Source organism: Miniopterus natalensis, chromosome 7 (genome assembly GCF_054644295.1).
Source record: "Miniopterus natalensis isolate mMinNat1 chromosome 7, mMinNat1.hap1, whole genome shotgun sequence".
Taxonomy (NCBI): Eukaryota; Metazoa; Chordata; class Mammalia; order Chiroptera; family Miniopteridae; genus Miniopterus; species Miniopterus natalensis.
The window spans coordinates 15,459,056-15,482,229 of record NC_142087.1 but is presented as its reverse complement, the minus strand read 5'-3'; the positions used below and the strand labels follow the sequence as shown (position 1 = coordinate 15,482,229).

Here is a 23,174-nt window from a genome sequence, read left to right as displayed (position 1 = left end):
ATGTCAGATGAGCGGAGAGAACCAAGAAAGAGGCCATTCACAGCTTGAGGGCTGTCTGCAGAGGTTTCTTAATAAGCAGAGGCCAGTCTGAGGTCAGGAGCCTCATAAGGGCCTCTAGAGTTGCCTGAGTGCCACATCTAGTCTGTGGCTTGAAAGGGACCTGGTGGAGGTCTGGGCCAGACAAGAGCCACCATGGCCTCAGGGCCTCAGGCTGTGGACATTGTCAGGACACAGAATGACCTTGGGCTTGTTGGACACCCGGGAGCATGCTCCTCATCTGTATATCTACACCCATATATGTTCCTTAGAACATAGTTTTTCTTTTAAAATACTTAATTTTCAGTGGCATCAAAGGTTTAGAAAAGTCTCTTTTGGATTTGGTTTTACGGCTGAGCATTTACACTGTGCCAGATGTTACGTGTATGGTTTATATTCAACAACGTCGTACATGTGAACTGATTATGTTCTCCTAATAAACCTATGAGGTGGGCACTGTTATCCCTGTTTTACAGATGACAAAACGGAGGCACAGAGAGGTTAAGTAACCTGCCTAACATCACACAGCCAAGGTTCAAATCCTGCCTGTCCCAGACCCCAAGCTCTAAGTACTGAGCTCAGTAGCCTCCCAGCCTTATTTAATCCTCACAGCAACTTGTAGGAGGACTGTTACCCACATCTCACAGAGGAGGAGGCTACGTTAAGACAGAGGAGCGTTAGTTGAAGTATATGAAATTGCCATCTTGTTGGTAGAAAACAGCCACATATTAGCAATTTCATATGGTTGAGGCCAATAGCTTGGCAAGTCCATGTGGCAAAACCAGAATTTAAACCTAGGTGATTGATTCCAAAGCTCGGGTGCATAACCACTCTGCCAGGCCTTCTCCCAGTTCATCCACATAATAGCTCGTGAGTTCATTTGATCTTATTATTCTCCAGAGAAGGCCCTGCAAGCTCAGAGGGGGCAATCAACTTGTCAAGAGCACACAGCCAGGATGGGGAGAGGTTGGGATGTGCCCCCAGGTCTCCATGGCCAGAGCCTCCATTCTCTGCCCTGTGCAACAGTCAGCGCCATTCTAGGATACACGGGCCCTCAGCTCCACCCTTGGGGACTCCTCCAGGTCCCACAGAGAATGGCCTGATTCCCTTGGATGGGTGAAGCCAACCCCTCTCAGGCACTGCTGCCTCAGGCAGGGCCACCGCGGCCTGCTATGGGATGATTTCTCATAGTAATGCCACATGATTCATAGGGCCCACTTTGCGGCCCATGGTGGGGGCTCCATTGTGCCACTGCGGGTGTGGGGTTATGTTTCACCAGCTCAAAAGAAAGGTATTCCCAAGCCTGGGGGACCTAGACCACATGGAGAAACCACTCCCTTTAGCCAGAAGCCTCCACTTTCCCTGAATCCTGACAGCAGTGCCCACATCCGCAGGGGTGGAGACCCACAGAGAAAGAATGTCACAACTGCCCTTCCGGAGCCTGCTCTGGATTTGGCAAATGGGCACAGCTGTCTCTAGCAAGTCCCAGATGAGCAGCGGAGGCCGGCAGGCTGTGACAAAGGCCATGGGCTCTGCCACTCACTACCTGAGTGGCCTTGGGCAGGTCATCTCTCTCCTCTGTTCCTCCGTTGGCTAATTTGGAAAATGGGGCATGAAATGCATTCCTTGCACATAAGGAGTGCTCAGTTAGTGACTAGGAGGAGTGTCTAGTGCCAGGCATGGAGGGTGGGATTTGGGCATACAGGCCTGGGCTCAACTCCCAGCTCTGCTACTGCTATGCTTGGGTGAAAATATTTCCCTCCTGAGTCTCAGTGTCTCTATCCATATAATGGAAACAATAATAGCATCTACATCATACGGTTGTCTCAAAGATCAAGAAGGTTGTGCATGTAACCCACCTGGGAAACAGTAGATGCTCAATAAGAGGTGGTAACGGTCATGATTCCCGGCGTGGCTCTTTCTAGTGTTCAGAATGTTCCAGCCTGATGTCAGACATGCTTCTGCCTCTATTTGAAAGTCTTCAGCAGACCTAGCTCATCGCAGGAAGGTTACTTCAAGGAACCCAGATTCAGAGGATAGGGTGGTCCTCAGTGCTATGTGTCTGTGGCATAGTGACTCACCCTCTCTGAGTTTCTGTTCACTCCTTTATGAAATTGGACCTCAGGGGACAGCAGCAAGGATGGAAGTGTGTGTGTGTGTGTGTGTGTGTGTGGTGCTGGCACATTATAAATGTTTAAATTATGTGATGGCTATTTGTGGATGAAGCCATGGTGGGGCCTTCAGCCTACCTCCTGCCCACAGCAGGCTGGAAAAACCCAGGCAGACGGTGCCTCGCAGACATGGTTCCTTCCTCCTCTCTTCTTACCCCACTGCTGGCCAGCAGTTGAGGGCATCGGACTCCTTCATTCGTGGCACATTGTCAGCATCAGTCATGCAAGACTCTGCTTGTTTGTATTTTTTCTTTTTCAGTTGTTACAAATTGCTGCTCTTCTGTTTTACTCTTAAATTTTATTTCCGTTTCAAATTTTTTTAATTTTATCTAAACATTTTTAGTTCACTTTTAAATTTTTTATTTTAATGTACTTTAATTTACAATTTTTAATTTTATTCTTCCATTTTATTTTTTAAGTTTTTCATTTTATTTTAATGTTATCATTTAATTTAGTTTTAAAATGCTATTTTATTTCAAAATTTTAAATGACTTTAAATTATTTTATTCAATTGTATTCCCCTTATTGTACAGTTTTTATTTTACTTTTTGTTTTGTTTTTCGCGTTTTTATTACTTTGTATCTTTATTTTTCCCACTTTTTTATTGGGGTTCCGGGATTTTTTTGGTCCATTTGTAAGACTTCCTCGTATTCCCTACGCGAATGTCCCCGATGGTTTGGACACGGGCGCTCCTCTCCTCAGCCTGACCCTTCCCTGTTAGCTCCACATGCGTCCGCTGGAGCTATGTGCTCCAGGCTCTTGAAGGAGGGGGTCCTTCTCGCCTTGTGCTCTGGCCTTTTGATTTTACAAAACGTCCTATTGGAAGGTCTCGTAAGAAGGTGTGAGCCCTCAGTCCTCCACCCGGAGCAGACCCCTGACCCCACCTTCAGGCACCACCCTCCCATGAGCAATTCTTCCCTGACAAGTGCTGCTAGTCCTGACACTGCAGCCCTTGGCCCTCCCAAGGGCGCTACTGGAAGTCTCAAGTGCAGGTGACACTTCTCGGTTCACTGTCGTTCCTGAGTGTCCTGAGTCGCTGCATTGCAGTCAGCACCCATCTGTTGAACACTTGCTGTCACTGGACCCTGTCCTCGGGGGCGCAGGCTGGTGGGAGAGCGAGTCTTAGTGTAAGAGCAGGAGAGACGTCAGCTGGAGCCCCTGCCCTGGGACAGGTGGGGTTGGCTGGACGCCCTCCCTGAAGCTGAGCACCCCCCACCAAGGGCAGACATTGTCCCAGGGCTGCTTTGGCTGAATGGCTTCACTTGCGGATCGTGTTGTTGGCCCGAACAGCCCACCTCCACCTCCCCACCCCCCACCCCCAAGAAAAAGAAAGCAGGCTCTCAGGACACTTGCGCATCAAGCAGACTTTACTGAAGGTCTGGGGAGTGTTGCTAAGGGCTCATCCCAGGGCGCAGACTGTTCCAGATGGACAACGACTGAGTTCTCATAGCCTCCTCTCTCCTCCTGTCTGGAGTAACTCCTTCTCCTTCTGTCTGTCCCCACAAACCACTCTGGGCCCCCTCTCTGATGAGCCTTGGGCCCTGAGAGACATATGGCTTTCCATGTCATTTCTCTGTTTTTGGAGAGACACTGGGCAGGAGTCAGTAGGGAGGAGCTGACAGGCCACAAGGGAGGCACAGCCCCCAGCAGTTAGGAGCTTGGGCTCTGGTTTGCCTCCCACCGGACTCCTCGCTGTGAGTTCTTAGATCAACCACTTCACCTCTCTGAGCCTCAGTTTTCTCATCCATGAAACTGGGGTAAGTGTAGCCCCAGCTTTGTGGGGTTGTGGTGGATGTGAAGTGATTTCACACAAGGACCCGAGTAGCACAGGGTCCTGCAAGTGGCAGATGCTCAGCCAACATCAGCCTGGTTCTGTCCATTTGCAGCCCTGGTCCCTTTGAGGATCTACCAGAACTCAGAGACCCACATGTCTGGCTGCAGCAGCCCATCTTGGTTCCAGCCCTCAGTCTTGGTTTTAACTGGGCAAGAAGGATATGGTTCCCATTTTGCAGATGACACCTCTACACTCTACATCTTGCTGCTTAACAGGGTTGATTGGAAGCCTCATCTGTGGTGGGGACTGGGTGACAATTGGAGACATGTCACCTAAATCAGTCCCAGCCATCCTCAGCCTCAAAGCAGATGCAGAAAAAGTATCACAGGCCAGGCTTCCCCAGTCAGGGGCCAAGGGCTAGACTGTGCACAAGGCCAGATGGGAAGGACCAAAGGCCCCATTCAAGACCAGGGTTCCAGCCCTGCCCTGCAGTGACCCACTGTGTGGCTCTAAACAAATGTTGGCCCCTCTCTGAGCCTCAGGGCACCATCTCTAAAATGGTATCACTATAGATTTTAAACTTTAGTAGACACTGACCAAATTCTTTTCTCAAAAGGGAGTGCTGCATGCTGTCAGTCTTTTACAGTTTGCCTCTCTGGTAAAGGTCACAAGTAATAATTCATTCTTGTTTTAGTCATTATTTTGAAAATTATTAGTGAGGTGGGACAGCTCTTCACGTGGTCACTGGCCCATTTGCCTTTTTTTGTTTGAATTACTTCTTTGAATTAATATCTTTGCCCATTTCCCCACCTTGGGTTGTTCCTATTTTTCTTATTGATTTCTAGGAGCTCTTTGTGTATTAAGGATGGTAATCCTTGGCCTAGTTTGTGTGTTACTGGCTTAATAATTAGATTGAACACATAACAGAAGGTTATAAGCATGACATGTGTACTTCTTTCTCTAATTCCCTATTATATCTCTAAAACTCAATCCTTAATAAGTTTGGGTAGATCTCAGAGCTTTCTGGTACCAAAAAGCCCAGTTAAGTGCTATGTTTTAAAAACATGTGTCTAATTCAAAACCTTCTCCTTCCCTGCCACTGACTCCATTTATCTGCTCCCTCCCTCCGTCCCCTGTTATCGGGAGATGAAGAAAGGATGGGACAGGGACAGCTGTCTCTTACTTCTCTGGTTCTGCTGTGACCTCGCAACTCGAACACAGAGAAAACTCCAAGCCCCACCACCACGAGCAGCAGGGGCAGGTCCAAAGGTTCCTCTGCCTCCCTCCATGCCCTCCGCGCGTGGCAGGTGCCCTCACTGAGGCACGGGTGTGATGTGGCGGGAGCAAGGGCTTGACCTCTCCTGATCTCCCTGGTTCCCTCCCTATGCCCCCCCCCAGACTCTTTTGGGTTGGGGGTCTGCAGCTTGGTTCAAACTCAACTGCCTCCTTCAGTGTCCTCTTGACCCTGACAGAATTGGCCAAATGGTGGCAGTGCAGGGCTCCCAGGACTGCCCCTGCCCCTCTGCAGCTCTCATCTATTCTCCCCTCTCCCCAGGAAACATGGGGAGGATCAGCGAGCGTGTGTCCAATCGGGGCATGAAATGCCCACATCCGTGGCCGTCACATTCCCTCCAAGCTACGAGCGATTCTCTTGCCACCACATCTGGGTCTGGGGAGGCAGGGAAGTGCTCTGCTCTGCCTCAGCCCCTGCGGCTGAGGGCAGTGTTCTTGGATTTTCTTCAGACATCTGTTTACATGGGCTGGGGAGGCAGTGGAAGGGGAGACGGTGGAGGGCACAAGGACAGTTGGCCCCACTCACTAAGTCCTACAGGGGTGTCTGGCCCCAGTTCCATACTCATGAGTCAGCTCTTTAGAACATGGTGGTTGGGGGTAGGCAGAACACAGGCTCTGTTTCCGCCCTTAGTCACAAGTTTTGGAGCAGTAACTGAAGTCCTGTTCATTCAGTCAGTCAACAAACATCTGCAGAGCACCCGGTGTACCCTGGCACTGTGCATGGCGCAAACGGCTGGGGAATTGACCTTCACAATCTAGTATCATTTTGCTCATCTTTCTGAAATGTTTCTGTAGCTCTGTGATTTGTCTTTTAGCTTCATTTAATAAATCAAAGAAAAGAAAAGCAGAGGAGGGCAGGGGTCTCCAGGTTGCCTGGATGTGTCCTTCCCTGGTCCTAACTGCTGCCAAACCTGAAGAGTTTACAGCTTCCCGAGGGGCCACGAGAGGCAATGAACCCCTCACGAAGAATTTTAAGTTCCCCAGGGGAGGGAAAGGATGAGCAGCCAGCGTTTATTGCCCCCCCAGTCTTGCCAGGCACCTTGTACACAGCTCACAGAGCATTTCACAGCAACCAAAGGAGGCTCAGAGAAGATAAGACAAGCAAGAGACCTGCCCGAGGTCACAGAGCCAGACCATCCCACTGTGGACAGAGCCAGGACTGGAAGGAGCAAGAACCTGTCCTAGTCCACTCCCCAGCCCACAAGTCCTCACTGAGCACCTGCTGTGTACCAGGCACTTACTCTGCCAGGTACTGGGACCACAGCCATGGACAAACAGAAAGAGGCCTGCCTCAGGGAGACTACATTCGGAGGGGAGGAAGGTAGTGAGATCTCTTGAGCACCCACTATGTGCCAGGCACTGACTGTTTTGAGCATAATGCATTTGATCCTCAAAATAGCCCTTTGAGCTCAGTACAGAGGAAGAAACCGAGGCACAAGGTGTTTCAAGGCCACGCACACAGCAAACATCCCTATAACATGAAAAGAAAAGGAACTGTCCTCTCAATATTTTTTCAAAAGAATGGCAAGTGCACATACGCCACAGTTTCATGACAGCTTCACTATAGGACAATTGCCATAAATTTTGCCACGCCTCTGTATGGAATGGCAAGCACCTACAAGAATTAACGAGAGCGATAGGCAGGGTTTGCCTGGACAGCTGAAGGAGCAAAACCAGGTGCTGCAGAGTCTGTGCAGGGTGCTTGGGTCATCCCTCCCGGACTTCACCATTCAGTGGCGGGAAAGGGACACCAAAAGCCCAAACAAACACATCACGCGTCAGGTGGGATAAATGGAGAACAAAGCAGGTTGAGGGAAGGATCGGGGGCTGGGAGGGTGCTACCTCAGGTACAGTGGTCAGGGAGGTCGCACAGCGATGGGGACATTCCAGCAGAGACCTGAGGGGACGAGCCTTGGGGATGAATGTGGGAAGGGCATTCCAAGCCGAGGGAAGAGCAAGTGCAAAGGCCCTTGCTAAGCGCGGCCTTGGCGTGTTCGAGGAACAGCAAGGGCAAGGCCAGCATGGCTGGAGCGGGGACAGTGATCGGGACGGAGGGGGAGAGCGTGTCAGTGCAGGAGCAGGGCTGGGGGCCTCGGGCCTCCGGGTCTTTGCAGGTGATGGTGGCATGGGCAGGGGGAGGTGACGGCAGCGGAAGTGGAGAGAATTGGTCAGACCCTGGACGTATGTCAGAGGTGGAACTGACTGATTTCTGACAGATTGCATGTAGGATATGAGGGGAAGAGAAGAGGCGAGATGACTCCAAGGTTTTTGGCTGAGCAGAGTCGCCGTTGACTGGGATAGGCAGGACATACAAGTGTGGAGGGCGAGGGACGAAAGGTCTGCCTCTTGGATGTGCGCCTGTTACTATTATATTCCCAGGCCTTACCCGTTCACCCCTTCGGGGTCATGTACTGTCACCTTAGCGGGCATTTCCTATCTGCTTCTTGCCCAAGCGCCCTCCCTGCCACCAACGCACATACCGTCTTGTACTCACCTCTCTTAAAAACCTTTCCTCCTCCTACACGAGCAAGTCTGCTTCCGTCTCCACGTCTGCCTCCCCGGAAAACCATCCCTGCTACTCCCGTCTCTGAGCCCAACCCTGGCTCCCTCACTCGGCCCGGAGCTCCGCTGGGCAGACATCATCAGCTTTCTTTGCACTGTATGATCTTGGCCCTCCCAACTGCACCGCAGGCTCCCTGAGAACAGTTTTTGAGAACATTTATTAAGCCGTCATTCATTCATTCATTTAAGAAATAGTAGGTACCTACAATGTGCAAGGCTATGGATATCTGAAGGAGAGCAAGCCAAGCTGGGCCCCAGCCCTCGAGGGAGCACCTTGGGGAGCCTCCCATTTATCTCCTATGAATGAAATAAAATAAAATAGTGCTATTCATCTGCCATGAGCTGTCTCTCTGCATGGATGAGTCCACATCATCTTCACAAGTGCCTGGGAGGTGACTGCTACTATTATCCCCATTCTGCAGAAGAGAAGACTAAGGTTCAGAGTAGTGAAGGCACTTGCCTTGGATCACGCAGCGTGGAAGTGCTGTTTTTTCAGGCCCCAAAGTCAAGACCACCTAAACATTCTGCTGAACATGAGACCCTCTAGGTTCCCTCCTAAGTATTCAGAAGAGTCCGGTGGGCTACACCTCTAGCCCCACATCCCCTGGGAGTCCCAAAGCCAGGAGTCATCTCCAGGACCCATCCCTTGCTGGGGATGATGCAATCTGCCCCCCAGGCAGGAAAGCACCATCCTCCAGTGGCAGTGACTGCCTTCCATATGTGGCAGCTGAGTAGGCAGGAGGGAGCCCAGATGTTGTTTATTTCCTCTGGTCCATCAATGACAGCATCCCACAGTGCCAGGCAGGGATTAGAGGATGCACTGCCCAGCACTCCCTGCGTATGGCCCCCCTACATGGTTCTGGATCCTTCCCAAGGACAGAGCAGGACCCAGAGCAGGGCCTGTCCCTCCCCAGGTTGCATGGCCTTGGGGCAGGGGGCAGTGGTCTCTCTCTCCTTCTCCATCCTTCTCACCCCCCAGGGGGTCCTTCGAGACAGCTGTGTTAAATCCTCAGTCCACCATGACACATGATGTTCTCATGCAAGACACACTTCCCTGGGCACACCCCAATTATGAAGAAACTATCCCCAAAAATGTTGACATCAAAATAACAAGCTCTGCACTGACTGCCAAAGCAAGCCCAGGGCTGCAAACACTCATGGAGGCACGGCAGGTGCAGATGGTAATACTACTGAGACCCTCGTAAGTGCCAGGCCTGCACAGGTCCCCAAAACAGGAACCCTACATAGGTCAGCCAGTAGGGTTCCTGTTTTATAGATGGGAAAACTGAAGCACAAGAGGTTAAGGTACTAGTTCAAGGTCACATGGGCAAAGATGAGGGGCAGCACTGAGGTTTAAACCCAAGAAGTCTGGCTCTTAACCCTACTCCGCTCTTAAAGTGTGGTCCCAGGACCAGCAGCAGCAGCATCACCTGGAAATCTGTTAGCAGTAGACGTTCTCACACCCAGCCCAGACTTACTGAATCAACAGCTCTCCAGGGAGGCCCAGCCATCTGTGTTAACAAGCCCTCCAGGTGAGTCTCACGCATGCCCTAGTGTGAGAGCCCCTGCTTTCCTGGTCTTCTAATGTGAGGGAGTGAAGTGGATGTAAGAGAAACAGCAGCTCAGGGATGATAATACATAGCAGCTGACCTCCACCCTCAGTGTCAGGGATAATAGGGAGTGGTGGGGACTGCAGCAAACTGGAGAGCATACGCCCCATCTACGTAACTCCAACCAACTACTGCCTTGCAGGAAAGCAGGCCCAGCATTGGCAGATATTCTGACTTTTTTCAGAGAAGCCCAAATTCCAGCTTTTTGTATGAAACTTGATTTTTAAGTGTTGGGAATTTATCCAAATTGTTGGGTGGGGGTTGTTTCTTGTTTTGTTTTGTTTTGAAGTGTGGGGCTGCAGTTCTTCACTGGGTACTGAGGCTTTTTTCAGACTCGCTGTGAGCTGCTGAGGAGATGAACCTGTCTGGGAGAACTTATACTTTTCAAGGTCTTGGCTGTCACCCTGTGCCTTTTGATTCTATCCACCCACCCCTCCCAGGAAAGCTCTCCAATAAAGGTGGGTGGGAGGCATGGTACTGCAGAGATGATCCTGAATCCACTCCAAATCTCTAAATGGAAAATATAGAAATCACTTGCAAACATTGAGCCACTGACTCCTTTACTCAGGACGTGGGTACCCCTGAGGTTGGGAACCCTCATTTGAAAAGCACAGATCATTCCTAGATCCCAGCAGAAAGAATAAACTGCCTTTCACCCAAGCCCAAAGTTACCTCCTCATGTCTCTGCCCTGAGCTCTTCACTATCCCAAGGATGAAAGACCATCTTCCTGCAGATGGTAGCTGGTAGTTGCTGTCCACCAATGCCTCTGGCCTCTGTTTGCTTTCCTATGAAAGGGGAGGAGGGTCCAAATGTGGGTTTACAATCCCACCATGTGTTGTGATAATGTGGGAACAGGAAAGGAACTTACATTTACAGAGAAGCACCAATTATGTGCCAGGCACTTGCTGGTTTGTCTGCACACAGTTTATAACAAGGCCCATGAGGGTAGAATAGGGTAGTTGTCCAAGGTCACTCAGTGAGTGGTGGAGCCTAGATTTGAATCTGGGCACCTGCACATAACACATATCTTTAGATTTCTGAGGGCAGGAAAACATGTCATCTGCTTTAATAAAATAGCAATAGCTCCAGTTTATCAAGGGCCTGCTGTGTGCAGGGCTATATGCTGAAAGTTTTCCATGCATCATCTTTCAATCACAACAACCCTGCAAGATAAGCATTATTACCCCTTTTTAACAGCTAGAATAACTGAGGCTCAAAAAGTTAAAGTATTTTGCCCATGCTCACACAGCTACCCCCTGGACCTGACACAGAGTAGGGGCTCAGTAACTACTGTTGGATGGATGGATGGATGGATGGATGGATGGATGGATGGATGGATGGCTCAATCCTGGGCTAATGCATGCATTCAGAGTTATTTTAAGCCTGCATCCCTTTGTAAACTGCCAAGTCTGACATGATGAGTTCCATTTTCATTGTCCCTAAAGTGGACATCCAAATCTCAGTGCAGCCCCTGGGTAGCCAGAAAGGCAAAGTGACTCAGATGTCATTCCAAGACCATGCCACCCCCCCCCCCTCCCCAGCTGCTAGAGTAACACAGGGCCATACTTTTTGGTCCAACTGGCATTTTGACTGGGGAAGGATGGTCTTGCTTATGGGAAACAGTTGTTAAGGGAAATCACAAGCTGTGCCATCCCTTCTAGTGCCCAAGAAAAGTTGGGGAGTTTGCAATTAGAACTATAATGCCTTCATTTAGAAACCTGCATCTGAGCTGGGAGAGGGCAGCGATGAAGGCCAGATCCAGAATAGGTGTAGAAGGACCTAGGGGTTTTCAAAGTGTGCTCCCTAGAACCCCAGAGCCCCTTGGGATGCCATGGTGGTGGTGCTCCAGGCCCCTGTCCTTGCTGAAACACAGCTGCTCCGTCATATCTGTTTCCTATCTGGCAAGCTACATCATTTTGATTGTAAGTTGACAGGAAGGGAGCTAACTCAAGTGAAAAAGTGACCATTTTTAATCTATGGGGCGAACCAAGCCTCAGGGGGACTGGAAGCTGGGCATGGAAGATGGTCAGACACTCAGAGCCCATGAAGTTTCTGGTGGCTGTTCTCTCTCTGCATCTGATTTGTTTATTTCTCTCTCTGCTTCTGTATTGGTCAGGAGTATTTGGGTTGAAAGTGACAGAAAACCTGAATCAAAGTGGCTTGAGAAAAGAAGAGAATTTATGACCCTCACCCCCAGGGGTGAATCCAAGTGCACAGCCCATCTCATGGCTCTGCTGCTGCTGTGTGGCCCCTGTTCTTGGGACACTGCCCTCATGTGGTGCCTGCCAGCTCTGATCTACATCTTCCCAGATCCAGATAGAGTAGAAAAGAGCCCTCCCCCCCTCTGCCTATGTCTGAACCCACCGTGTGGTCAAGGAGACCTGAGGCTCTGACTGGCAAAGCCCAGGTTAAGTGCATCGGGGTGACAATGTTTCCATGTGAAGCTCAGACTCAGAGTGCAGAGGGATGGGGCCTCTGTTAGCACAGAGAAGGGCCACAGATGCTAATGCCCACCAAAGCTTGTCACGCATGTGCACCAGAATGGGCCACCCTGCCCTCCTGCAAATGTTTAGGCTAAGATGCCAGCCCAGACCATTGTCTGTCAACCCACAGTCAAAATTCTCAAGAGATACAGCCCAGCCTACACGAGCTGTTTGTCCCTAGTTCAGTCATCCGCCAGGGATGCCTATGACACTTATTGTGGACTTGTTAAATATACATTCCTGGATCCACACCAAACACTTTACAAGCCTCCCCGGGAATTCTTATGCACAAATTTAAGAACCATCAAATTTGGATCTTTCTGAAACAGCATTATACAAATTCTAGTTGTCATCACTTATTATTCATAAAATTGGTGTTCAACTCTCTACACCTGAGACCTCAGAGATGGAGGAAAATAGCACTGCTGTTTTTAGCTATGGAGATGCGATGAAAACCCAAAGTGAGACTCTAAGAATTCAAACTCAGAGGTGCCGTTACAATATAGAGGCACTAGAGGGCACCCGAGCCAACTGCCAGGGCCAAGGCGGAGCCACCTCTGTTCAAACGCCTGGGGTTGAGAGGTACTAGTTGAGATCCACTATGCACTCTTACACACACGCACACACACGCACTCACACACACACACCCCCTGACACTGTCTGAGGTCAAGGGGAGTGTCCTTGTCAGGGTCTTTTGTCTTCAGAAAATAATCAGTCTACAAATATTAGTGCTGTAGCTCTAATTGGGGCTTCTTTGCTGCTGGCCGCCTGACTTTGGGGAAGATTCCATCCCTCTGGCCTCAGGGTCCTCAGTGAAACTGCAGAGGTTGGGCTGAGTGATCCCTACCCTCTCCTGAGGGGCAGTGGTTATTCAGAGTTTTGCTTTGTCCCCATTGGTGTTGCTGCCAGTCCCTCCTGCAGGCTTCAGTTCTGCCCTGAGGTCCTGCGATGGGAGGGCCAAGTGTGTGCGGTTCATCCCTGAGGTCCCAGGCTCTGCCTGACGCAGAGGAGGCCCTGAACGAACACTCCAAGAGGGCAGAGTAGGGCCTGCTGACATGGTCCCTGCCCCAACTGATTCTGCGGGACCCTAGCACGTCGTTGCACTTCTTTGTCCCTGTTTTCTCAGCTGCAAAATGGGTAACAACACCCCTGTTGTGGTACGAGCTCAGTCCACACACTCAGTTTGCGGGAAATACCATTTTGTTTTTCTGTAATTGAACATAATTTCTAATTTGAACTCCCTTCCTGACAAATGGCAGAGATAACCTCAAGCGAGTTTGAGGGTCCCTTTGCCCTTTGTTGGTGGGGTGGCATCTCAGGTCCAGGGGGCTTGCACAGCGCTGAGGCACTGAGGAGAGGCACCCTGGTTTCCATGGACATCGCTCTGTGCCCACCTGTGTGGCTGGCAACCCAGCGTCATCACTCATTACCATGTGGTCCTCAAGATCGGTCAGAAAGGCCAATGACCCAAACTGGAGGGACAACACTTTCCTTCCTCTCCTCTAAAAGAACCTGAGGCAGATAGTCCTTGGTTGGTATGGCTGTGCCAAGCTGTCTCTCTGTCAGGTCCCTCTGCCACCTGCAGCTGCCATGGTTCCAGCTACCTAGGTCTCAGTCTCGCAGGAGGAAGGAGGAAGGGAAGAAGAGCTCTGTCCTCATTTGAAGGGCATTTCCTGGCTGTGGCACAGGACACTTAAAGCCCACTGGGCAGAACTTAGACACATGACCACACACATCTGCAAAGAAGCCAGGGAAATGTAGTCTTTATTCTTGGAAGACATAAATTCCACTAAAAATCAGGGTTCCATCACTGAGAAGGAGGCGGAGAATGGACATGGGACAGGTGACATAGTGCTCAGAGGTGCAGGCCTCCAGTGCTCTCAGAATTTCTGTCACCTCCCTGCTCTATATCTCAGCTTGAGAATGGGCCAGTGCTTGGGGAAGGGAGGTGGAAGGAGTAAAAAGAACGTTGTTCTCTGCCCCTTCCCCACTCCCAGGACGCAAGAGAGGCTAAACCCTTTTTAAAAATATACACTTCATGATAAAATATTTACAACTTACAATCAAGAATAAAAAACAATATAATGAAGATTTGTGTCCCGGGCAGCCACTTTTATCAAATCTTGCCATTTTCATATTTGCTTTAGATTTTAAGATATTAAATATCACAGATACAAGTGAAGTCCCCAGTTTTCTTCCCCAATCTCTTTACTCACTTCTTTCCTCAGGGCTATTAGATCCTGAATTCAGTGTTTATCAGCCCCTTACATGTCTTTTACTCTTAAAACAAACTGATGTGTAATAAATGTTACAAAATATTGTTTTGCAGGTTTTTGAACTTGACATAAATAGCTTCTTACTGAATGATTCGTTGTGCAATTTGCTTTTTTGCTCTCAGCACTGTGTTTGGGATGCAGCCACGAAGACAACTGGACCTCTGCCTCCGTCGCTCAGCACGGCTGGCTCATAGTGTGGTTTATGGCGGTGGTGCTTAGTTACTACCCCAGTGAGACCATCTGACTTGCTCACACATATGGTTTGACCATCTCTCTCTCCCTTTCGCCCACCCTCCAACCCTGGCCTGGCTGGCAGTGGGCACTGGTCTGGGGGGCAACTGCACAGGCTGTGTCACCTGCTCGGAGGAGAACGGCTGCTCCACCTGCCAGCAGAGGCTCTTCCTGTTCATCCGCCGCGAAGGTATCCGCCAGTATGGCAAGTGTGTGCACGACTGTCCCCCCGGCTATTTCGGCGTCCGCGGCCAGGAAGTCAACAGGTGCAAAAGTACGTGGCTCCTCCCTTGTCCTGTGCTAGTGTTGGGCTCCTGGGCACCTCTGGCCCACATCCCATCTCTGACCTCAACGCAGCCACAGGGGAAGTGGGTATATGCCTGAACCCAGACTCGGATACTTGCTGGGTTTCAGGCTGGCTCTAAAGCCCTAGGCAAGTCAGTGCTTTCTCTGGTGTAAGCAGGGAACCTTCACCTTTACCCTGGTTTGCTGTGTGGCCTTGGGCATGTTACTCACCCTTCTGAGCCTAGCTCAAGTGAGAAAAGGAGTCCTAGCTCCTAACTATTTTTGCTGTGACCTGGGACAATCATGACCATCTCTGAGCCTTAATGGAAATGGAGCAGGGAGTCCTCACTCCTAGCCCAGATTTGTTGTGTGACTTTAGTCAAGTCACTTGCCCTTTCTGAACCTCAGCTCAAATGAGAAAGGGAACCTTGAGCTTTAAATACAAATAACCATGTTACCTTGGACATGTAACCTGCCCCTGCAGAGCCTCAGTTCAAATGAGAAAGGGAGTTCTCCTTGAATGCAACCCAGTTTGACCTCAGACAAGTCTGGGCTTCAAAGGAGACACTGAATCCTGACCCCAGTGCTACAGGGCCTGGCGCTGCTCAGAGGTTCTCCCACCTCAAGCAGTCCCAGAAAGCCCTCTTCCTGGGCAGCCGCCCTCACCAGGGGTGGCCCTGGCTCTATTACAGAATGTGGGGCCACATGCGAGAGCTGCTTCAGCCAGGACTTCTGCATCCAGTGCAAAAGGCGGTTTTACCTGTACAAGGGAAAGTGTCTGCCCACCTGCCCACTGGGCACTGCGGCCCAGCAGAGCACACGGGAGTGCCAGGGTGAGTGGGGGCCTCCTCATGTTGCTCATTCCCCCTCCTCCCTGGGGCAGGGCTGTTGAGGGTGTCAGGAGGCCTAGAAGAAATCATAGTAGAATATCACATGGATGGCAGGCCCAACACCACCATGTCAGGTATACATAGGAATCCTTCAGTGTGCTAAAACTGTCATTATGATCACTATTACTACCAACGACGACATCATTAGTACCAAGGGAGGTGGCTGAGTGTCAGCTGAAGCTAGAGCCCTGATTTTGGAATAAGGCAGGTCTGGGTTTAAATCCTGGCTCTAAAATTTACCCAGTTGTGATCTCGAGCCAGCTACCCAAGCCCTCTGTCCTTCAATTTCTTCAAACATTAAAAAAAATTACCATAGAACATAGAGCCTACTTCATTGGAGACGGTTTATAAGGATTAAATTATTTAATGAAATTTGAAGTACTTAATACAGTGACTAGTATACAGTAAGTGCTCAACACATGTCATTATTATCACTGCTCTCTTTTCCCCACTGCTCCTTTTCAGACTCCTGTGTGAGCTCTTCTGTAATCTGTCCTCACGTGAGGCTGGCTGTTCCCCAGTGTTCTCACCTGAATCACACATTCCCTCTAGGCTCGTGTTCACGGTCATTCCAAAAGTTGGTGGCTCCTAACGCACTGCCTTGGGTCACACATCTCCCTGAGCATCGGACCACATCCGCACCTGCCCTCTGGATGTCCCCCCCCCCCCCCCCCGCCTGCATCCCCAACCTGGTGCCTCCTCTGTCAATAGCCAGCCCCATGCTGGCCATGCTGGAGGTACGAGCATCACTGGTGACTCCTCTCTCCTCCTACATCCAATCCAATCTGCTCTTTAATTCTCCAAGGGGTGTTTACTAGGGCATCTGCTATGTGCCGGCACTTTCCGAGGTGCTGGGGACACATTAGTGAACCAAACAGGGAGAGCCTCTGCCCTTACGAATGTAACATTTTGCTGGGGAGACAGAAGAGTCACATAAGAATAAATACAGATGTCAGGTGGCAAAAGCACACAGGACTTTGGGGGGAAATGAAGCAGAATAAAGCTCTCAACACCCTCCCCCCCTTCTCCCCACTCCACCCCGCACATCTCTTTCTCCCCACACTCTGCCCATCACCAGGATCGCTGACTGCAACAGCCTCCCGCCCGCCTACCTGCCTCGGGTCTCACTCCCTCCGGCCGCTGCTGCCTCTCATGGGAGCAGCCAGAGTCATTATTTCAAAATGACAACGTGATCAGGTCTCTCCTCTGCTCGGTGGCTCCCACTGTCCCCAGGGAGAGCCCTCCGGGCCCCGTGCAGTGTGGCCCCCGTCTGCCAGCCTCTCTGCCCTACCATTCTTTTTCTCTCTATTGGGGCTTATACTCCAGCCTCCCCAGCTGTAGGCCAGTGTCAAGCCTGAGTCCTCCAGAAGACTTCGGGGGGGGGGGGGGATATTCCTTCCACCTGGAGCGCTTCCTTTTCCTGCCCCTCCCTGAGCCTGGCTAACCTCCCCACCCCCACTCAGGTCAGGAACCTCCTCCTCCAGGAAGCCTCCCCAGTCCCCCAGGCTGGGGCTGGAGCCTCCTCTGTGCTCCCACAGCTGCCTGGGCTCCTCCCAGTACTGCGCGAGCACCCTGACTTCTCCAGACAGTGAACCCCGAGAGGCAGACACAGGTGCGCCTCGTTCCTGCTGCACCTCAGTACCCAGCACAGCACCTGGCATGCAGTAGGTGCTCAGTCTTTGCTTGTCAAATGAATACATCTAGCAGAAGGACATTGTTTTAAGGTCTGGGGAATAGGTTCTGGACCCAACAGGATCTTAAACCTGCTGCATTGTGTTGTGCGAGCCCCTTCTCTGTTCCCTTAGCCAGCTCCTTCCCTACACTAAGCCTCAGTGTCCTAATCTGCAAAATGGGATGTTAATAGCTCTCCCATTCTCTTTTACCTCTCAGGGACTCATAAAAACATCAAATGGGAAAGACTATATCTCCTTATATATATTTTAAAATTACTCCCTACTGAGAACTTTTATGCCCATGACCTCATTTTTCCTCATAACGGCACTGCATAGCTTCTGCTTTCTATAGCTATCAAAGACACATGATCAAGTTTAAAACCCATGTCCTGGCCCTGAGGGCCATTCAGTCAACCTTCTGGTCCCTTCGCCTGCCCCTTTCCTCCCAGGCTCTCACTCCTCCCCTACTCTAGCTGCTCTGTCCCTCAAACAAGGTTTTCCAGGCCCCAGGACTATGCATGCTTGGAATGTGCTCCCGTCCATCTCTACCCAATGAACTACTCTCTATCCCCTTAGCTCTGTGTCGCCTCCTCAGGGAAGCCTTCCCCTTTAAAGCCAGACAGTTGGTCACTCTGGCTGCTGGCCCACAGCAGCCTCATCCCAGGCTCTCATAAGTAGCAATTCAAATGTCTCCCCTCTTCTCCTTGTACAGCCTGAGTCCCTTGCATGTAGAGATGGGGCCTTTAGGCAACTGAACCCCTCAGATCCTGACCTTGGATCTGAAGGACACTCCCTGCCAGCTGACTCCATCTGGTTATCTGTCTGTCTTTCCCTCCACCCCACAGAGGAATGTGAGCTGAGCCCCTGGGGCAGCTGGAGCCCCTGCACACACCACGGGAAGACCTGCGGCTCATCTTGGGGCCTGGAGACCCGGGTACGAGAGGCGGGGCGTCTTGGGCAAGAGGAAGAAGCAACCTGCCAGGTGCTGTCCGAGTCGAGGAAATGTCCTATCCAGAGGCCCTGCCCAGGAGGTGAGCACCAGGCCAGGCACTCAGGGCTACCATGGGAAGGGCCCATGGATTATGCTGAGTGGCCTTGGGACACTGGTCTCACAGTGAGTACATGTAAGGCTTCCTGGAAGGCTACCATTAGCCATGACTTCATGTGGGTTAAGCATTGCCTTCCTGGTGTCCTTTCAAAGGAGGGTCTTCCTTGCTGGGGGTCAGTCCCAGATCGTTAGGAAGATCCAGCTTGTCCTTTACATCAAGGGTTCTCAACACTTTCAGACTGACCACCTCCCTTTAAAACACAGGGTTTGGGAACACTCTTTTTACTATTCTGAAATGAAATTCATGGATACTGTAACCCACTTGCACAGGTCATTAAAAAAAACAACAGCATAGTGCCCAAATTGCAATATAAAAGAAAAACAAAAAAAGTGTCATTATGGCTGTGCTTGGACCCAAAGCACGAGAATGCTCAGTGGAGCAGAATCATGGCAAAGGTGACAGCCGAGGTCAGGGCTCAAGTGCACATTTGTGTTGCCATTAGAGATGCAATTTCCCTAATGGTGACCAGCTCTTAATAAAATCAACAAAACTCTCTTACCTCTTGATTGACACCATACTGGCCTCCTTAGACTAGTCAGTGAGTGGGGCAAATGTTCAAACACCCTTGGCATTCACATGCAAGATGGAGCTAGGCTCTGAGCAAGCAAATTTCTCAGCTGCGAGAGAGCTGGGTGGGATGGGGAAAACTCTTCTTTGTGAGGGACTGTTGCACACAGCATCTCTGATCCCTGTCCACTGAATGCCTCTGAGACCCCCTTCTATGTGACAATCAAGATCACCACACAGATATCCAAATTACCCCCTGGGGGCTCTTAAGTACCACTGATGTAAAAAAGAGGGGCTGCGGAGTATGGTAGATAAGATGTGAATGGTGAGTAGTAATAACATGGAATTAGCTAGCTAATGTTAACTGTGCACCTACTCATATGCCGGGCACTATGCTAATTCTCTATACTCATTAAGTCATTTAATCTGCACAATTGTGTTACGAGGTAGGTATTGCTATTATTCCCATTTTACAGGTGAGAAGGCTAAGGCCCAGAGAGGTTAAGTCATTTGCCTAAGGCTCACACAGCTAGGGAAGTGTGGACCTGGAATTCATACGTGCAAAGAGGAATTTAAAGTCATGCTTAAAGGTGAGGGACCCGGAGCCAGGCTACCTGGGCACACAGCTGGGACATGGTGGAGCCAGGACTCGAACCCAGGGACACCCCTGTTTTCAGAAGAACTTGTGGTATCTGGATTGGGAGTGTAGATAACAGAAATGGGGTCTTGAGGAGTCATGGTGGGCAACTGAGACCAGAGAAACTAAGAGACTCGGCCCAGAGAAGCACCACAGACAGTCCATAGCACTTGTTACTGTAATCACACCTCTCATGGCATCTGAGTGCTGGTGGCTGATTGGAGGGCTCAAAGGAAGAAAGCTCTTCCCCCAGATGATGATGATGGTGATGGTGATGGTGATGGTGGTGGTGGTGGTGGTGGTGGTGATGATGATGATAACAACAACCCCAGCTGCAAACATTCATGAAGCACTTACCGTGTCCTGGGTATTATGCTAAGTGCTTTGTAAATATGACTCCTTTAATTCTCACAACAACCCTACTATGGGCTCCTTGCATCATCTAGGTCTCAGTTCAAATGTCTTTCTCAGAGAGGCCTTCCATGAGCTTCCCCTACCAAGAGTCCCTTTTCATGACATCACATCATAGCACTTCTACCTTCCTGCAGCGATGGCGCTCATTCTTGCGTTGGTTCATTGTCTGTGATCTCCTGTGAGAGCAGACTCTTCATCTGCCTTGTTCACAGATGCTTCTCTAGTGCCTAGGACAGGCCCTGGCACACAGTAGGTGCTCAGTTAACTTTTTGTTGTATGAGTGGGTGGGTGGGTGGATGGGAGGGTAGGTAGGTGGGTGGGTAGATGGGCAGGCACCAGGCAGGCATAGGAAAGAGATGGGGACCCAAAGCCACTCACCCCATCCTCTCACCTTCAAAGCGACAAAGGCCACTCGGGCAGCCCTTTACCCTGTCCCCCTGGTGCTGCCCTCACCTGCGGACTGGCACAGTTGGCCCTGGAGCTGTGTGGGTGTCTATCTTCAGACTCCTGAGGGCTCAGGAGTGGGGATAGGGAGCCCCAGAAGTTGGCAGCCTGGTCTGAGGTGATGACCCTGAATCTGCCCTGAGAAGGGAGGAGCCCCAACCCCTGGGGAGACAGGCACACAGTTGACACTCAAGAAATTAAATGGCCTTCCTCTTGCCTCTCCCAGCGCTTTCATTCCTTGCTGTGTGACCATGGGAAGTGACTCCCTGAGCCCCAGTTTCTTTATGTTTAAGTGGGCACACAGCTCCCTTCAGAGAATAGTATATGAGTCAAACAATATATGAAAATAGTCTGGATGTAGACACTTTGTAAACCACGAATGTAGGGCTGGCCTTGCTCTCCCACCCACGCCCCTCCGTCTCCTCACCTGTTGATCATAATAATGGTCATATAATAACCAATAAGAAGAGCATTCAGGTGGAGGGCACAGCAGGTGCAAATGTGTGGAGGCCAGTGACTGGGGCCAAGTGAGCAAGGAGGAGGGTGAGAGGGGCCGGCAGGCAGGCCAGGGAGGGGGTGTGGTCTTTTGCTCCACATGAGCTGGGAGCCATTTGAAAGTGACACCAGGAACGGCAGCCCAGGCTGTGCCACTGAGCAAGCGAGGCCCCTCGCTGGGTCTCAGTCATCTCATCTGAGATACGGGACTAATCAGATGTTTGTATCGGAAACTCACTCCAGCTCCGCAGTCAGGGCACAGTGGGGTCAAGATTCTGAGTTAGGTCTGGGTTTGCTCTGCAGCCCACCCCTCCCGCAGTACAGAGTGAGGACAGACCCCGCGATGCCTGCCACAGTGCCCGCCTCCCACAGCTCTCAGGAGTTTGACAGACAGACATTTGGAACGTGGCTGCCATGTGGGACCGCTAGCTAAATGCTCCTGTATTGTCGCTGTTTTGACTGTTGTTGTTATATCGAGGGGCAGACCTGGGGCCCAGAGGTGAGTGGGGAAGCTGCTGCGGGACCTGAGTGAAATGTGTTGTCCCCAGCAAAGATCCTTGCAAACCATGACGTGAATGTATGTGGGAGGGTCACGGGTGCCCCCATGAGGCCACCTTTAGTCCTGGGGGGCCGTGTGAATCTCTAGGCCTGGGGGAGCTCCGCAAGTTAGCACCCCCCGGGCTCCTTAAGGAACTGAGAGAAGTGTTCAGTTTGGGGTAAGTTATCCTACCGTCCAGACTCCAAAAAGGAGTGGTTGTCAGGCCAGCCCCCAAGTGTTACTCTGGGCCCTGCTGGGAGGTGAGGGGGGCACCCTCCTCTCCCAGGATTGAGGGGCCTTCCAGGGCCCAGCTGGCCTCAGAAACAACGCCCTGTGCTCCCGCTGCAGAGAGAAACGCCGGCCAGAAGAAGGGCCGGAGAGACCGGCGCCCGCGCAAGGACAGGAAGATGGGCCGCAGGCTGGACGTGAGGCCCCGCCGGCACCAGGCCTGAGGGCGCGGCCACCGCCTCCTCCAAGCCGGCTCGTCGGAGTCCCCACCAGCCACCGCTGCTGCTTTTATTCCTTCTTCTCTCTCCTTTCTGCCCCACCTCCCCTCGGTCAGTCGGCCCCGGGTCCCCTCTCGCCGTCATTTCCTTTCTGCTTCCTGCCTCTCCCTCTCCGCCCTCCTTCCTGGCCTCCCTCCCTCCCGGTCCTTCCCTGCCGGCCGTCTCTTCCTTTCCTCCCGGTTTCCTTCCAGTTCTCTGTCTTTACTGTCTCCTCTCCCTCTCTCCCTCCCCCGCCCCCACTTTGAGAGACCAAATGCCTGTGCCCTGCCTGTGCGCCCCTCCCGCCCCCCACTCTTTCTATCTGCTCCTTAAAGAAAGTGAATCTCTTCTTCTAGGCCTTTCCCTGACCCTGTCCTGACCTCACCTTTGCAGAGAAGGGGTTTCCAAGGGTGGGGCCAGGGCCACAGCACAGGCAGGCTCCTTGAGTCCTGAGAGCCCTGCTTCTGCTCCAGCAGGGACCCCAGGCCCCAGGGCTGCCTGCGCCTCCTGCTCTGGCCAATCCCTGGAGGCCTTTTGGGCCACAGCTCCCCCTGGAAGCCTCCGGAAGAGGCTCGGGGCCTCCCAACGCCCAGCTGGCCTGGAGGAGCCAGGATAGGGCCTCTGGCCGGACAGCCAGCCCTGTGCCCAGCTGTGGCAACACAGCCCGCCCTCCTGGAAGCTGCCTGCTGCGCCCCCCCAGGGCTCCTTCAGTGCCCTCCCTCTTCCCACGGGGCTGCTGTCCCACGTCCTTCAGGGATCCAAGCTCTGCCTCAGGTGAGCCGCCCTGCCTGAGGTACCGGCTCGGCCCACAGGAGGCCATCGAAGCTGAAAGGAACTTGGAGCATATCCAGGCCACTCTGTTCCCCACCCTGGAGCCTCTACCCATTGTACCCATGGGGAAACTGAGGCCTGAGAAGGCAGGGACTTGCCTAAGCTCACACAGGGAACCCAGGTGCTGTGCCTTCCTTCCACCTGTTGGTTGCCCTGCTCAGCACGTCCACAGCTGAGAGGACTTAGGGGACCTTCGGTGGGGACGATAAAAGACATTGTTGGGTGAGAGCGAGAGAAGACTCCCCACCACCCACCCCACCACTGAGCATTTTGTTTCACTGTGATACCCCCTACTCCGGGCAGGAAGCGCAGTGGGAGGAGTCTCAGGCTAGACCCAGCTTAGAAGTAGGTTTTTTCTCACTGCTTGTCACTCCACCACCATAGTAGTCCTTTCTCCTTTGTTCCCTGAATCCCCAGGAAGGGGCACTC

The 23,174-nt window shown here is 51.6% G+C and overlaps 1 protein-coding gene across 1 annotated transcript in view; it reads left to right on the top strand.

The window, feature by feature from the left end:
- Positions 1–21,881, top strand: part of RSPO4 (R-spondin 4) — a 28,528-nt gene extending 6,647 nt beyond the window's left edge. The window contains exons 2-5 of the mRNA XM_016200546.2: positions 14,523–14,711; positions 15,415–15,555; positions 18,131–18,316; positions 21,778–21,881. Of these exons, the coding sequence (XP_016056032.1) occupies positions 14,523–14,711; positions 15,415–15,555; positions 18,131–18,316; positions 21,778–21,881 (620 nt within the window). The remainder of the gene's footprint in view (positions 1–14,522; positions 14,712–15,414; positions 15,556–18,130; positions 18,317–21,777) is intronic.
- Positions 21,882–23,174: the final 1,293 nt, after the last annotated feature.